This window comes from Chanos chanos, chromosome 1 (genome assembly GCF_902362185.1).
Source record: "Chanos chanos chromosome 1, fChaCha1.1, whole genome shotgun sequence".
NCBI classification, from domain to species: Eukaryota; Metazoa; Chordata; class Actinopteri; order Gonorynchiformes; family Chanidae; genus Chanos; species Chanos chanos.
Window position 1 is genome coordinate 20,431,247 of NC_044495.1, and position 14,581 is coordinate 20,445,827.

A 14,581-nucleotide genomic window follows, 5' to 3' on the forward strand; every position below is an offset into this window, starting at 1 on the left:
TCTTATGAGCGCAATGCCTTTCATGAGTGCACACTGCATTACTTGTTTTACTTGGTCACTACAGCAAAAGACAAACGTGAGCTCACTAAATCTACAGATGTGATGAAAGAAATGACCTACACACTGTCTCCACACTGTCTCCGTCTCTCTCTTACACACATTCACAATCCACCTTTATCTTCCTCATTTCCTTTCCCTTAATCCTTTTTCTTCCTCTCTCCTCAGGCTCCCAAAATCTTCTGTCTTCAAATTACCTCAATGGTCTCTTAGACTGTGGTGCAGAAGGCTACCACATGATCAGCTTGCATTAACAAAATAGGTCTAATTCCAGACAACATGACCTCCGAAATGAATAATAGGAAAAGGCTCTCCTTTCCTTATTCGCTGCATTGGTTTTCTATTGACTAACATGAAAATAACTTGTGTTGATTCCGAGAACTTCACTGAAGTTTTTTCCTCATGAGGGCATAATGAAGACCTCTGATTGGCAGACACTTCGAAAAATTGCATATTGGATGCAGCCTGCTCTCAATCTGTATGACATTTGAATAAGCAAAATATCACAGTGCTCTTTGCAGACATATGCCATTTGCAGAAATTGCATATATAAATGTGATTTCACAACCTTCTTTGTTTTAGCTTATAAAACTAAAAAGAACACAAAAAGATCCTTTTTTTTTATGTGTCTCAAATGTATGATCACACTGCGAAATTCCCAAGCAAGACTGCTTCAATTCTGCCTGTAACACTCTGTCGTAACTTAGCAACCATTACAACCCATACTGAAAAAATTTACAAGTGCTGTATCAACCCAACCATAACAAAGCAGCCCAACACGGGTTACGTGAACAGAGGGGCTGCTGCTCAAGGTTAAATTGGGTCAGACAGTTATCAAACAGTGCGTTTGAATGGCATTCTGAAAATACCACATTCTCAAGACCTGACAAAATGCCATGGGGCCAGCAGACTGTCCCACACCTGCAGTGCAAACTCAGCAGCAGAATGAGGCCAAAAGACAAGGCCGTCCTAAATGAACTGGGGCCCGCGTTAATCCTTCGGGTATTCCGAGCAGGCTTAGGCCCAATCCAAACCCAAGGCCCAGCTCTACCTTCTGATAAGGTCTTTTAGCAGCTATGAAAGGACTACATAAGTGTCAAGAAACCTGGTACTAACTCCACATTTCTTCATGGTCGGGTTAATGGCAAGTTTTATACAGCTTCAAACGTATCCATACACTTTAAAACAGCAAGAAACAGAGTTATTAGGCCAATTTTGGATTGATTCTCACTGTGGACCATTCTACCAGCTTAGCTGAGCCAGCGATTATTTGAGATTGAAGGTGATATAGTTTACTGATAGTTAACTGCAGTTTAAGGAAACAAACTCCATTCCGTTATTTGCTGCCTCACTCTCATTTTGCAATCGCACTCTCCCGCTTTCATTCACTCACCCAGTTCATTGAGACTCTGTGCTGCCTTGGTAATCTCTCGACTGCCGCCCTGTAACTGCCCCTGCAGACGTTTACTCAGGTACAGGATCCGGATTATTCTCCTCAGGAGGTCACAAGCCACCTACAGGAGAGAGAAAGAGAAATCAAAAAGAGGCGAAGGAGACATCGTGGTCTTACTTGTACTCATGCTGAAATATCTCTCCTGACAGCAGTCTGTTCTCCTGCAGCTGAGGTAATGTACAACACGACTATCAAACATTACACCACAAAAAGCTTTTTCAGACTTTTTTTTCGCCAGAGTGAATATTGTGTTCAGATGGCTATGCACAACACATGTGATTGATAATCTAAGAACATCTGCACTGCTTCAATGATCTAATATGCGCTGTTTTAGAAGAAAAAAAACACAAACATATGACTTCATTTCCCATGAGATATATGCAGAGAGCCCAATTAATATCTTTCAAAGACTAAAAAAATCAACCTGGATCTTGAATGTTAGTAAATAAACTTCATGACTATTTTAAGTAGCCTAAATCATTCCTAAAAAGACCAGAATAACTTTGTAAAAAGGCATAATTGGACAATGGTGCACATGTCACACTTGGCTGGATCTAATCGGGCCTGAAAGAGGTATCCACCCGTGCCAGCTGAAGGACTCAGAGAGGTCAGAGTAACTTGGGTTTGGCTAAGAATTGCAGCAGAGAGCCAGGGGTCTATCCCTTTGTGTCTGTGTGTGTGCGTGTGTGTGTCAGACTGATTGCTTTATCAGGAGGTGACAGAGCATCTGGCATTGTGTGAGAGGCGCATTCTAAAAAGGAGAGAGAGAAAAAAGAAAACCCCACATGGACGAGCAGCCCAATGCCTACACATGTAGCGTGTGTTTGTGTGATCAGTGTAGGTGTCTCTCATACCTTGGGACATTCTACAAAGAGGCTGAATGAAAGACTGCAATGAATAAAATAGTCATCTCTCATAATTTGGCCAAAGAACTGTCAAACACTGACACATTCTCTCTGACAAGAGCCAAAAGCAGTGTGTGTGCTTGTGCGTGAGTGTGTGTGTGTGTGTGTGTGTGTGTGAGCGTGTGCGTGTGCGTGTGCGTGTGCGTGTGTGTTACCAGCACTATGAGACAATAAACCAAACACAGACTGAGTGGGAGTGACTGACAACAAAAGACACTATTTCAAAATTAGAGACCTGGTGGTCACAGCATGTGTGTGTTTTCACACAACGATGGACTGTACAGAATAACTTTGAGGGAAATGGAGGGTAAAAGCAGAGTGTTCCTGGACCAAAATGACCTTTCGCTGGTCATATTTCATCAATATTTAATAAAGATGCCCCTCGACTCCACAACCAGGGAGGTAAAGAGCCTGTAAATCCACAAGCATGCTCTCCTCTGGCCACTGGGACTGAGCTGTGTCAGGTTCCTCGCTGGCCTCTAGCTTTTTACGAGCAAAGGGAAATTCAACCTTTACACAACAGATTGCTTTTCATTGATTTTTGTGATTTCTAAGAGGAGGCCACAGACAGCCCAGAGAGCTAAAGCACTAGCCATGATGTCATAGAGAACAGACCTGAGAAGGAGACCAAAGCTTGCATGCTGACTGACTGAGCATGTACAGTAAAGACTTGAGATGGGATTCATAATGACGACGAGGGCACCAAAGGAGAGAGCAGATGGTTTACGAGTTTTTTTGTCCCCAAAGCAGCAGGTGCACCTCACAGAGGGGCAGGCAACACAGCTCTTAATATGCACACACAAACCTTTAGCAATGAATCAATTAAAAGGACAGGCTGTTCACCTTGATGGAGGCATACTGGTAGTTTTCCAGATACTACTGCATTAAATGGAGGAAGTACCAAAGTCACAAGTCAAACATGGACCTGAAATCATCTTAGTGATAAACACAACATGGCAAAAAAGTGCTCCCATAGATATGGAACAATGCCTTTGTAATTCATGCAAAACTGCAAGGGAAGCAGAAAAGGTAACTTGCTGTTGAATTTAAAAGGGTAAACTGAAGGTTAGACTAACATTGGCCTTGCTACATCCTGGAAACCACTTCCATGACATTACCTTGACAACATGCGACTCTGCAGTAAGAGAGGCCATAAAAAGTCATATCCAAACACATTCAGTTCTATCAGATGCGTTTTCATGGCGTCTTATTCTCCTCTGGAGAGTGTTAAAAAAAGCTTGGCCTGAACACAAAAAATGTGGCAGGCCATGTCTCTCTCTCTCTCAGATGTCTATCCAATAAACATGGAAATCAACTCCCTGAACAAAAGCAGCACACCGCACTCTGCAGAGAGTGTAAGGGCAACAGAACAGCAATACCCTGAAGAGGCTATCCTATTCCCACCAGAACATACCAGTCTATAGAGATGTGAAATAACAGTCAAAGCTGCAGCGTGTGAATTTGCCGCTGCACCTGGAACAGAAACGTACCTGTAAACGAGCCAGCTGCGCTGTCCGGGAAACAATTTTATTATAAGGGTCAACAATTTTGGTCCGTATCCTAGAAAAGGAAAATCAAACACACGGTTATTGACAATCAGCCCACGCATTTGGTATGGAAACTTAGTGTGTGGGTACATGTCATACTCTGAGGTTAAATACCTGTCCACAGCACTCTGCAGGGCTGCAATCCTCGTCTGCATCATCTGTAGGACACCTACCAGAGACAAGACTCAATCTGAAATACTGTCACATCGGTAGGACACCTACCAGAGAAAAGACTCAATCTGAAATACAGCCAAACCTCGACTTTCGCGGGACTAATTTTCGCAGATTTGATTATTCGCGAGTTTGCCATCAATAATTAAATGGGATTTTTTGGGAGTTTTGCGGCCTACTGCGGAAAATCGCAGACAATGCGCGTAGACTAGAAAATGTAAAGAAACTTAGAAAAAGTTTAGTAAGTCATAAATGCAGGACAGTGTATTGTTTTATTTTTTTGTGGGTTAAATATGGTTGATAGTATTAAGAGTAGAGGTCTGGGTGGGCCTTGAGATATTTTCAGTTTTTCCATTTTTGCGCAGGTCCTGCGTTCCTAACCGCCGCAAATGTGGAGGACCGACTGTACTGTCTTATCTGAGATTTTTCCCACAAGAACTGACAAGTTTATAGTTCAGCTAGCAATACATTTATTGTTATATTAAGCTGTAATACTTCCCTCTGTTTTCTCTGATTGCAGTATGAGTGATTCCAGAACAAGAGTGCCCCCTTTTGGTTAATCAAAACAGTTCTATTGCTATTGAATGACACTGCTCAATATGCGTTCTTAGACATGTGTTTTTGTATAAAGAAATAATAATGACAGTTTAAGTCCTGATAAAAAAAACTATGATTTCACAATCTGCATTTTCAGCCAATGCAGTAATAACTTTGCACGTACTGCGTGAATATGTAACAGCACAGTGTAGACACGTTTGTCTAAAGTGCTCAACACAAAATAGGACCCAAAATGGTGATATTTTATATGTGTTTACGTAACATAAATCCAAATATCTGAGCTGACACACAAAGAATAACTCAGACTTAACTGAGTGAGTTACCTTCTAGAGACTCAATCCCAGTGGCCTGAGCCAACAGGTCCTCATGTCTGGCAACCACCTGTGACAACACAAACAGTCAGTTTTATCATTTCAATTAATAAATTAATCCTAATTATTTTTAACATCGCACCATAAACTGATAAGACCAAGCATTAGTGCAGTTGAATATATGAAAAATCTCTGAGGTAATTTCAGATCATTCAAACCAATGTGGGTTCACTTTGTTTGGCTAGCCAAGAGTTAAGCTAGACAAAACAGGCTATGTGTTATTGAATGGGTAAACTGCATCCATCACACTGTCTAGTACCTAGCAACAGTCAATGATGAAGCAAAAATTCAGCTGCAAGCAGCAACTGCAGGGACCTAGTAATAGTGGTGTCACCACACAAAACATACAGAAAATTAAAAAGAGAGAACATAGAACCCTGTAGAAATAAAAAGTGTCAATGATAATGTTAAATGCTGTGAGTGAAAACTCACTTCAGAAAGTTCACTTTTGAATGATCAAAAGTGAGACAGTTCTATAGCTAAAAAACAAGGACACATGAGAACAATCAGATATGAAATTGTTTGCATCCTTGATAAAGATGAACAAAAATAATTCAACTGTATTACTATTTTACAACTTGTGGCATACGTTTGACCTTTTTGATCAAAGTAACCAAATGGTGGTGCACATTTCTCAAATTATGAATTTATTTAAAAAAAAACAACTGTAAAAAAAGACATCCACCATGACACTGCATGAGAATAAGAGAAGAAGCTACAGTTCTCCTCTCTTTCTGAGTATAACAGAACTGACTGGCAGTGGTGCTTATTTTATATACAGCCTTTTTTGCCCATTTTCATAAAGCGCACCATTAATGTCAGACCTGACTGTCCATGCATGTCAAAAAAGGTGCTCGGTGGTTTTCTGGAAACATACATTTAAGTTTGGAATATATGGGTCTTTTTAATTACCAAAATGAAGCTAGATGTTAACTGAGAATGAACTGCTGTACTGCCCCCTATTGACCAGTCTTTCCAAATCTGACTCTGTTGACTAGAGAATGGGGATTCCACTAAATTGTTATTGAATATGGTTAATCTGGAATGTAGAATGTAGAATGTGGACATTCAAGCCTTTATACAACTTCCACAATTCCAAAAGTAGCCATGTAATTCAAATCAGAATGGAAAGTCAAGCTATGTAAATTAGCTAAAAGTTTTCTTAATTTCAATGAACGCATTCGTCCTTGTTGTGGGAACATTGCAACAGCGTGGCGAATTTAATCTCTTTCTGAAACAAAAATAAAAGTTTGTCTCCTCCTCAAAATAAATAAATACAGCCGCTGTTAAAAATCAGATGGTGGGGTTACCTGGCAGTGGAGCTCTTTGTCAAGCTGACTGATCCCCTCTGCGAGCTTCGCAAGTTGCTCAGAAATGACAGCATGATGGATGGCTTGAGCTGTGTACGTCTTCACATCAAAATCCTCAGAGAGGAAATCACTATAGCATTCTGTAAAGACAGAGCTAACGTCAAGGGTCTACAAACATTAAACGTTAGCCTGCTTGGTCAATGAATGAACAAAAACGTGAACATTTATAGAACTGGAAGCTCATACTTGATTCAAAAATATTAATGAAATAAAAGCTTATGCAGTTCCGCTGCAGCACAATAACAGTGCTGCATTTATAAGTTAGTGCCTGCTTGGCTTACGCATATTTACAAACTGATGCATGTTAGCTGTCAAACACTGCCTATCTAGAAGTCACAGCAAAAAGTATCCACAAAATATTATATAAATAGGCATCGACTCTTACAATGTACATGAAGAAAGCATGTGGATATATACTAGTTAACGACATATAATGTAATATACCATCTTTTAAAAGTGAATTCGTAGCAGAATCATCACTCCCCTCCATGATTGCCACTTCACCACTGACGTATAAATTCTGCGACAGACATAGTTCCAAATACTTCCTTTCATACCGTTTAGTGTTTTGTGAATTTATTTTCAATGTTATGGTTCAATTTTAAAAACGTATATAGATTTTAGTGTGCTTAATTATTTTAGACATAATTTGAACATAATCAATACTTACAGATCAATAGTTCAAAGGTTAGACACGCCCACGGGAACCAGGAAGCGCTTTGAATAACATGAATATTACGTGAGAGTACGCTCCGCTGAAGTAGCTCCTAAAATTATCTGCTCATTAATACGTATGCTTAATCTGTAGTGTGTTTGACATTACTGCACATAGTATGAACGGTACGACAAACTTTAGACCCGCTGCATATGAACTGCAGTGAGGCATTTTACTGTCATTTAGAAAGAAACTACACGAAACCACATGCACGAAATGTGTGATTTGCAAGCAAGATTATTGCACGTGTTATTTTCCACTTCTGAAACCTTGAACAGTTTGAGCTGGGTTTAGATTAAATTGGACAGCTGTGTGTGGGGGGAGAGGATAATGGCAACTACCAATATAATGGACATGTTCGAGCCAGGCAAAGTTGTGAGAGTGTGTGCCCCTATGGTTCGTTATTCAAAGTAAGTAGCCTACCATTTAAACGATCATTTTCCAAGTGTCTGTGGACGTCGTATGTTTTCGTTTTACAACATGTCCCGCGCATACCTTGCATCCACAATGAACTGGTTTTATTTCAGGTTGGCGTTCAGAACCTTAGTCAGGAAATATGACTGTGATATTTGTTTCACTCCGATGATAATCGCAGCTGATTTTATGCGGTCCGTCAAAGCCAGAGACAGTGAATTCACGACGAACAAAGGTACAAAAAAATATTGATCTGTTTACACATGAACATTAAAATAACAGTTTCTGTATATTACAGTTTAGATTTTCACCATCTCCTCGCTCTCCTCGTTCAGCTGACCGGCCACTGATTGTACAATTTGCTGCCAAAGATGCCCAGGCGTTGGCGGATTCTGCCTGCGTAGTTGCCCCCTTCTCTGATGGAGTGGATCTAAACTGTGGTTGTCCCCAAAGGTAAGACTGGACATCTAATGAAATTATCAGAGCTTTCTGCTTTAAGGGATGAACACCTTTAGATACTGGTGGTTGATATTCTTTTTAGATGGGCCATGGCAGAGGGATATGGGGCATGCCTGATAAATAAACCAGAGTTGGTGAAAGACATGGTACGTCATGTGAGAAATCAAGTGGACAACCCCTGCTATTCAGTTTCCATTAAAATCAGGTGACTCTGCTTGTTTTACCCATATGAATATATGTTAACTGTGTTTCACTGCCATGAAATTCCAATGTATCAATACACTTCATGCTGTGAGAATTGCTTGTGATGCATTATTTTTAGGATTCATAAAGACATCAGGAAGACAGTGGACTTGTGTCAGAAGGTGGAGGCAGCCGGCGTATCGTGGGTAACGGTACATGGACGCACTGCGGATGAGCGTCATCAACCTGTCCACTATGATGCCATTAAAGCTATCAAGGACAGCTTGTCTATTCCTGTCATTGCCAACGGCGACATAAAGAGCTCACGCGATGTGGAGTCCATACATGAGCTCACAGGAGTGGACGGTATTAATGCAGTTTTAGTCCTCGTCATGCAGTATGGTCTGATACATTTTCATTAAATTTTGTTTTACTGTACCATTTACCTTCACCTTTTACCCTGACATTTTTGATATTTACCTGAACATTAATGAAGCTGTTTCCCATGCTTTGTAGGAGTGATGGCAGCTCGGGGTCTGTTGGCCAATCCTGCAATGTTTGCTGGGTATGAGGAGACTCCTCTGGAGTGTGTGTGGGACTGGGTGGATATTGCTCTGGAGCACGGCACTCCTTTTACCTGCTTCCATCATCACCTTATCTACATGCTGGAGCGTATAAGCTCTCAGCCAGAGAGGAAGGTGTTCAATACACTGTCCAGTACGTCCGCAGTCATCGACTATCTTCACAACATCTACGGATCACCGTAGACTTTAAATGTTACATATTTTATCTTTGTTACAATATTTTAATTAAAATTCACTTTAATCTTTTAAAGAACATGGTGTACAGGTGTCATTGAATGATACGTTGAGCACTTTAAGTATTCACATTGAATATTTACTTTGGCACCAGCTGAGTGACAGAAAACAGGGAAAAACGTAAAGGCATAAAGTGAGTGTTCATTTTCCCCCCAAAAACATTCCATTTAATTTCATTCTTTATCCTCTGAATGAAGAACAGTTGAAGGACATACTAACAACCAAGTATAGACAATCCACATCTAAATGTATGATCACTCCAAATGGAGTGACAGACTGAACACAAGTTTGATGCTGTTCTAATGAGCTATATGAGCATAACAAATAAATGCCTTGAAATAAAAAAGGTATTTTTGTCACATAGTAAGCTTTGTATGAATAGTACTTCATTCAAAAACAGTTTTCTGCTAGTAGGTTATGTGCGTGAAGGAAAGGATTAAAAATACAAGAATTCAGCATTTGCATAACTGCTATAGCATGGGTCCTGTTGAAACTATATCAATGTTTTTTCAAATGTGCATTGCTTTATGTTAGGAACTGGCATTATAATTTATTCCCAGATTCACAGGTATTAAAATTTTGATATTTATCACTAATTTGCACTGTGCAATACTAGACAGGGATAAACTTGGCACCAATGATGACTACTGTGATATATAGCGAAGTACAAATATACAGTGATAATAGTGCATAGTAATAATAATAATAACGAGTAAATAAATAAACACGTTTAAAAAAGAAAAGTAAATCCTTGAACACTAATGGGTATCCTAACTATCACTTGTTTCCAAACAGATTGAATAGCTTCAAAGCTGTCTTATATTTCATTAGTCTAGAGAATCTGAAAACTGCTTTAGTTCCTCTTGAATGACATAAATAGCGCGTGCATTTTTTTTTAAAAAAATCTTTATTTACGGATGAAAAGTGTTCGTAAGTGAGCAAGGCAAACCAATAGTTAAATTACAATGACGTCATGAACATGAGACGACCAGTGTGATCCACGCAGGAGAAGTTGACTGAAGCTCCAAAACATTTCTTTTCCCATCCAGATATACCTGCTTATAACATACTGTCTTTTTCGCTGAATCGGAGGTAAATGGAGATTGTATAGGTTTGCAAATATCATTATCGTAGTCTTCTCTGTTACTAAATTTGGCCTAACATGGTTGGATGACTAGCAAGATAAGCATTCCAAGCCATTTCCTGCTATACAAATTATGGCCAGCTAACACTTATGCCAGTGCTTTTAGATTGCGCTTTGATGTACTAAAATAACAGTCAGCTATTTCAAAATGTTTTGAGTTCTGTGAATAGAAAGGCTTTCCTTTACGAAGTACCGAATAAGAAGCCGTTTCTGAAGGCGGTTATTTTTGGTGTTTGAATGAATACCTCTCTTCTTGTGACTCTGGACTAACTATTGTATGAATTTTGTGGTCCTCTCAAGTTTGACCACAAGATGACTTTGCAGTGGACTGCTGTTGCATCCTTCCTCTATGTGGAGATTGGAGTCCTCCTTATTCTCTGTCTTCCGTTCATCTCTGCACAAAGGTAGAATAACTGCAGACGTTGAGCAACTTACAAAAGCCAGCTCAGTTAGCATTTGGGTGTCCGTGTACCTACTGACACAGCTTAATCTACCCTGTTTGTAACCTGTTTAAGACTATAAACAGAAGAGTTCTGTTCTGGTATTTTATTTTTGTGTTACTTTCTTGCAGGTGGCAGAGTATATTCAGGCTGAACATTTGGAACAAAGTTGCACAGTTCTCGAACAAACTTTTTCTGACCATGATCATAATCCTGATAGTTCTCTTCCTGGGTTTGTTAATGCGGTTTTCAGTCTTAATTTTTTTTTTTTCCACTTTGTTTGAATATTCTCAAGAGATATTACTGTATTAGCAGATTGACTCTTGTTTGGACATCTTTTATCTTCACTGTTTTCAGCTGAACACATTTACCAAATCAAGACTTTAAGAGTTAACAGAGTACGCTTTTACTCAAACCTCTGCACAACAATGTTGCTAACTTCCTATTAACCTTTTTGGTAGATGCTGTCAGGGAGGTGAGAAAGTATTCTGGGACTGAGCGCAGTAAAGAGGGAAAGCTGCACCCCAACATGTTTGACCATCTGCATATGAAACTGTTCAGAGCCCAAAGGAACCTCTACATCTCAGGATTTTCCCTTTTCCTCTGGCTGTAAGTCCTGCTCAGGCATCTGCCAACTCCAATGCAATGAAAATGAACTCCCTCCTCAGGATGACTGTCTCCATAACGTAATTCCTCAGACAGGCATTAAAAAGCTAATGTCCTAAACATTCTATGATTAAGAATGACTCATTCTTTAGCATGAGCAAGACATTTCAAATACTCATTTATTGCTTCTGTGTTCTCAAAATCTTTTGATTGGCTACCCTCCTCTCTCATTGTTATTTGGTTGTTGTCTTGTTTGTCACTAGTGTCATGAGGAGAGTCATCACACTTATTAACCAGTTGGCAACAGAGGCTATCACTAGCGCTGCCCTGCAAGCTCAGTGTGAAAATGCCAATCAGGCTGCTAAGAAGTACATGGAGGACAATGAGCTCCTTAAACAGGTCTGTGGCAGTCAGCACACGTGAAAACGTCCTGGAGATGACTCATGGGTAAACTCATGCTGGTTTACGTTGTGTATTAATCCCCACAGGCTCTGCATGGTGGTGAAGGAGAGAAGGTGAGTGCAGAGGACAATAAGGTGCTGAAGAAAGAGGTGGAGAAGCTCACAGAGGAACTGAAGAGCTCTGAGGATGGTGGGTCGTTCAACTCTTTGAAAGTGTGTCTGTATGTGTGTTTGTGTGTGTGTGTGATATTGAGAAGGATGTATAGGAGCCCAGAATATTTTTCTGATCAACAAGAAGACATATAAAGAGTGTATGGAAAAGGAAAAGTAAAACAGCCGGAGAACATGTATATAAACAAAATGGTTTAATCACCGATCTACAGCTCTGAGAACGTCTAAGTTGGAATTGGAGGCCGTGAAGAGACAGGCAGATAACTTGACAAAGGAGTATGACCGACTGTTGAGAGAACACCAGGAGCTACAGGTAACACAAATTGTCCAGAGAGTTCTGCTTTTAAAATCACACAGTTCAAATCAAATACTTCAAAAATTAGTATGTATGAAGTACATATTATCTCACAGACATTGAAACTAGCATTTTATCCTTGCCTCTCCAGAATCTTCATGCAGCCAGTGAAGAGAAGAAGGATAAATAAAAGACTTGTGTGTGAAACCAACATTTACAGACTGTTCTGAGACACATCACCGCATGACATTTTCACTCTTTTCATATGTTTGGCTGCACTTCAGAACACCAAAACTAAGGCTAGGACTCTGCAGCCCTGTGCCATCAATGGATGACAGTTTCTCAGTCTTTCCTGTTCATTCCCAGACTACCCTATCATATGTTAAGTAGTGTAGCTGGTCCTATTTCAATCTTGTTTTGTGATTGGCTACACAAATATGCTTGATCAGCCTGAACTGGCTATGAATGACTATGGACTGTGTTGGCTCAGAGCCTCAGTTGCTATGTTTTGGTGTGTTTGCCTTCCTCTTTTGTGGTGTGTCAGATTGAGTGTGTCACTGTGCGGTACAGTGACGCATATTTCTGTGTTCTCTGAATGCTGTAGCAGCTTGATTTACTGAATATAAATGTGCACAAACTCTATGCCCATGTCTAGCCCCCCTTTGCATTTTGACAAAAAAAGAGACTTTTTAAAATGGCTGTATTGGTGTTGATTTTTTTACTGTCTGTATTGTCTTCTTTCATGTCTGAAAAGTTCAGGGCTAGAGTTACTCAAGATGTTAGCATGAGTGAAATATAGCAAAAACAAGTACCTTAAACATTATGACTGGTATTTGTTCTGTCTCTTCCAAAGACTGTAGTAAATTTCATTCTCTTATGATCTTTTCTGATATAAATTTATTTTCTTACATGCTGAAGTTTAAATGTTTGGGTTTTTTTTTTTGTATTCTTCACTTTATTTGCAAAAACGTTTTCCCCTAAGGGTTGCTTTAAGACTGTTCGCCATTTTAACGGTTTAAAGAGAGAGTACAGTTCGAGAGAAGAGAAGTCTACATGACCAGGTTTCAGTCACTGTGCTTTAATAAAGAAGAAAGAAACTGTGTACATTTACAACAGGTATCGAAGTAAATACATTACAATGACGCCATTGCTCAGACATTGCTAAATGTTCTGATTTTGTGGTGTTTCAGTCATTAGCATGTAAGCTGGTCTGGGTGAGTCCAGAGGTAGGTTTCTCCTGAGTCTGATAACCTGTGCTAATAAAGTGCCCTGTGGGATGCAAGAGCACAATGTTTTTTGTGAATAGTCTCTGTTTCTTGTTTCTCATTGTGAGGTAGCTATGTTACAAGTCTGTCTAACTCAACCTGTTTGAACTACATCGTTTCTCACAGTCTACTCCATGAAAATGCACTAAGGTGGTGACTTCTGTTGAAGCTCACTGTGAGTGTTGAAATGATATGTCCTCATGCCTGATGTAAGACTGTACACAGTTAACTGGGGTTCACTGGGGGAAAAAACTGTTACCTTTCTATAATTTGCATTGAATCACAAAAAATAACAAAAATAACCTTTCAGTCTTGATCTGCTCAGTGAGGTCCCTGTTTCCTCTTTGCAGTTGACTTGTATATCCTTCCTGAAAATAATTAAGTTTGACTCACTTGAAAAGTGAAGTGTATTGGTTAACTTTCTCACCTTTCCCTCACAAAAAAACTCTTCCAGTTGTCAATTTGACATCTCTTAGCCATCTTGGCTTTTTAAGCACTTCTCCAGAGTTTTACAACCCAATGTTCCTTTGAAAGTGCAGCATACAGAATGTTCGTCTTGCAAATCAGTATTTTTCAGTTGAACATTCTATTCAGTAAATGAATACAAGACTTTGTTTAGACAATAAATGTGGAAATCATGTTAGTTCCATTTCAACTACTCTGTGGAGGAGGCTTGAGTTACTTGGTTAAATGAGTTTTTGTCAGTGACAGTCTTACTCAGTGGATCACTGATGATGACATTTTGGGGGCGCAAACCTCCCAAAGAGAAGTGCCTTTCTGCAAAGTGTATGTTTTGTTTCATAATTGTCCTTGCTATTTTATTGATCACAAATATTAAAGACGTTGTACTGTAAGAGAAATGCACTTGTTTGATTTGGGCTAGATTAGCTTCTGAAGGTAATGATGCTTTATACATTCGTAGGATAAACAAGCAAGAAAACTATATACATTATATTTTTAGTCTGTACTACATGCAACTATTTTTTCTTCCTTTGCCAAAATAAAAATAGTGGAGAACTTTACAAAAATTCCAAGTTTGGAATAGAAAGAATTTTTTTGGGCTACTTGTAAAACCAGCCAAATATTTATATGCAGGTATACTAACAAATAATAGCTTAGAATTTGAGGATTTGCAGACTGGGTAACCTGAGAGTAGACCATGTCACCAGTTCTTTTTATCCTACTTTGTCCTTCCTTTTGGCACATGAAAGCTATCATTTTCATATGCAGCTGTGCAC

General features: G+C 39.5%; 2 protein-coding genes across 2 annotated transcripts in view; one reads left to right on the forward strand and one right to left on the reverse strand.

Moving 5' to 3' along the window:
* cog5 (component of oligomeric golgi complex 5) overlaps positions 1–6,924 on the reverse strand; it is a 70,847-nt gene extending 63,923 nt beyond the window's left edge. Inside the window, exons 1-6 of the mRNA XM_030780345.1 lie at positions 6,877–6,924; positions 6,373–6,512; positions 5,015–5,072; positions 4,077–4,131; positions 3,906–3,975; positions 1,451–1,571 (exon numbers count right to left, since the gene is read on the reverse strand). Coding sequence (XP_030636205.1) covers positions 1,451–1,571; positions 3,906–3,975; positions 4,077–4,131; positions 5,015–5,072; positions 6,373–6,512; positions 6,877–6,922 — 490 coding nt within the window. The 5' untranslated portion in view covers positions 6,923–6,924. The remainder of the gene's footprint in view (positions 1–1,450; positions 1,572–3,905; positions 3,976–4,076; positions 4,132–5,014; positions 5,073–6,372; positions 6,513–6,876) is intronic.
* Positions 6,925–7,165: 241 nt separating this feature from the next.
* Positions 7,166–13,359, forward strand: LOC115818719 (B-cell receptor-associated protein 29). The gene is made up of 12 exons (XM_030782182.1): positions 7,166–7,557; positions 7,675–7,796; positions 7,897–8,014; positions 8,103–8,225; positions 8,343–8,580; positions 10,466–10,569; positions 10,737–10,837; positions 11,067–11,214; positions 11,475–11,610; positions 11,700–11,802; positions 11,996–12,096; positions 12,230–13,359. The coding sequence occupies exons 1-12, from the start codon at positions 7,478–7,480 to the stop codon at positions 12,266–12,268; spliced, it is 1,413 nt and encodes a 470-aa protein (XP_030638042.1). The 5' UTR covers positions 7,166–7,477; the 3' UTR covers positions 12,269–13,359.
* Positions 13,360–14,581: the final 1,222 nt, after the last annotated feature.

Bases quoted from the DNA above. Each gene is read 5' to 3' on its own strand.
- LOC115818719 (XM_030782182.1), top strand. From the start codon at position 7,478: ATGGCAACTACCAATATAATGGACATGTTCGAGCCAGGCAAAGTTGTG. The intron at 7,558-7,674 runs GTAAGTAGCCTA...GTTTTATTTCAG, and splicing joins CCTATGGTTCGTTATTCAAA to GTTGGCGTTCAGAACCTTAG. The intron at 12,097-12,229 runs GTAACACAAATT...TTGCCTCTCCAG, and splicing joins GAGAACACCAGGAGCTACAG to AATCTTCATGCAGCCAGTGA.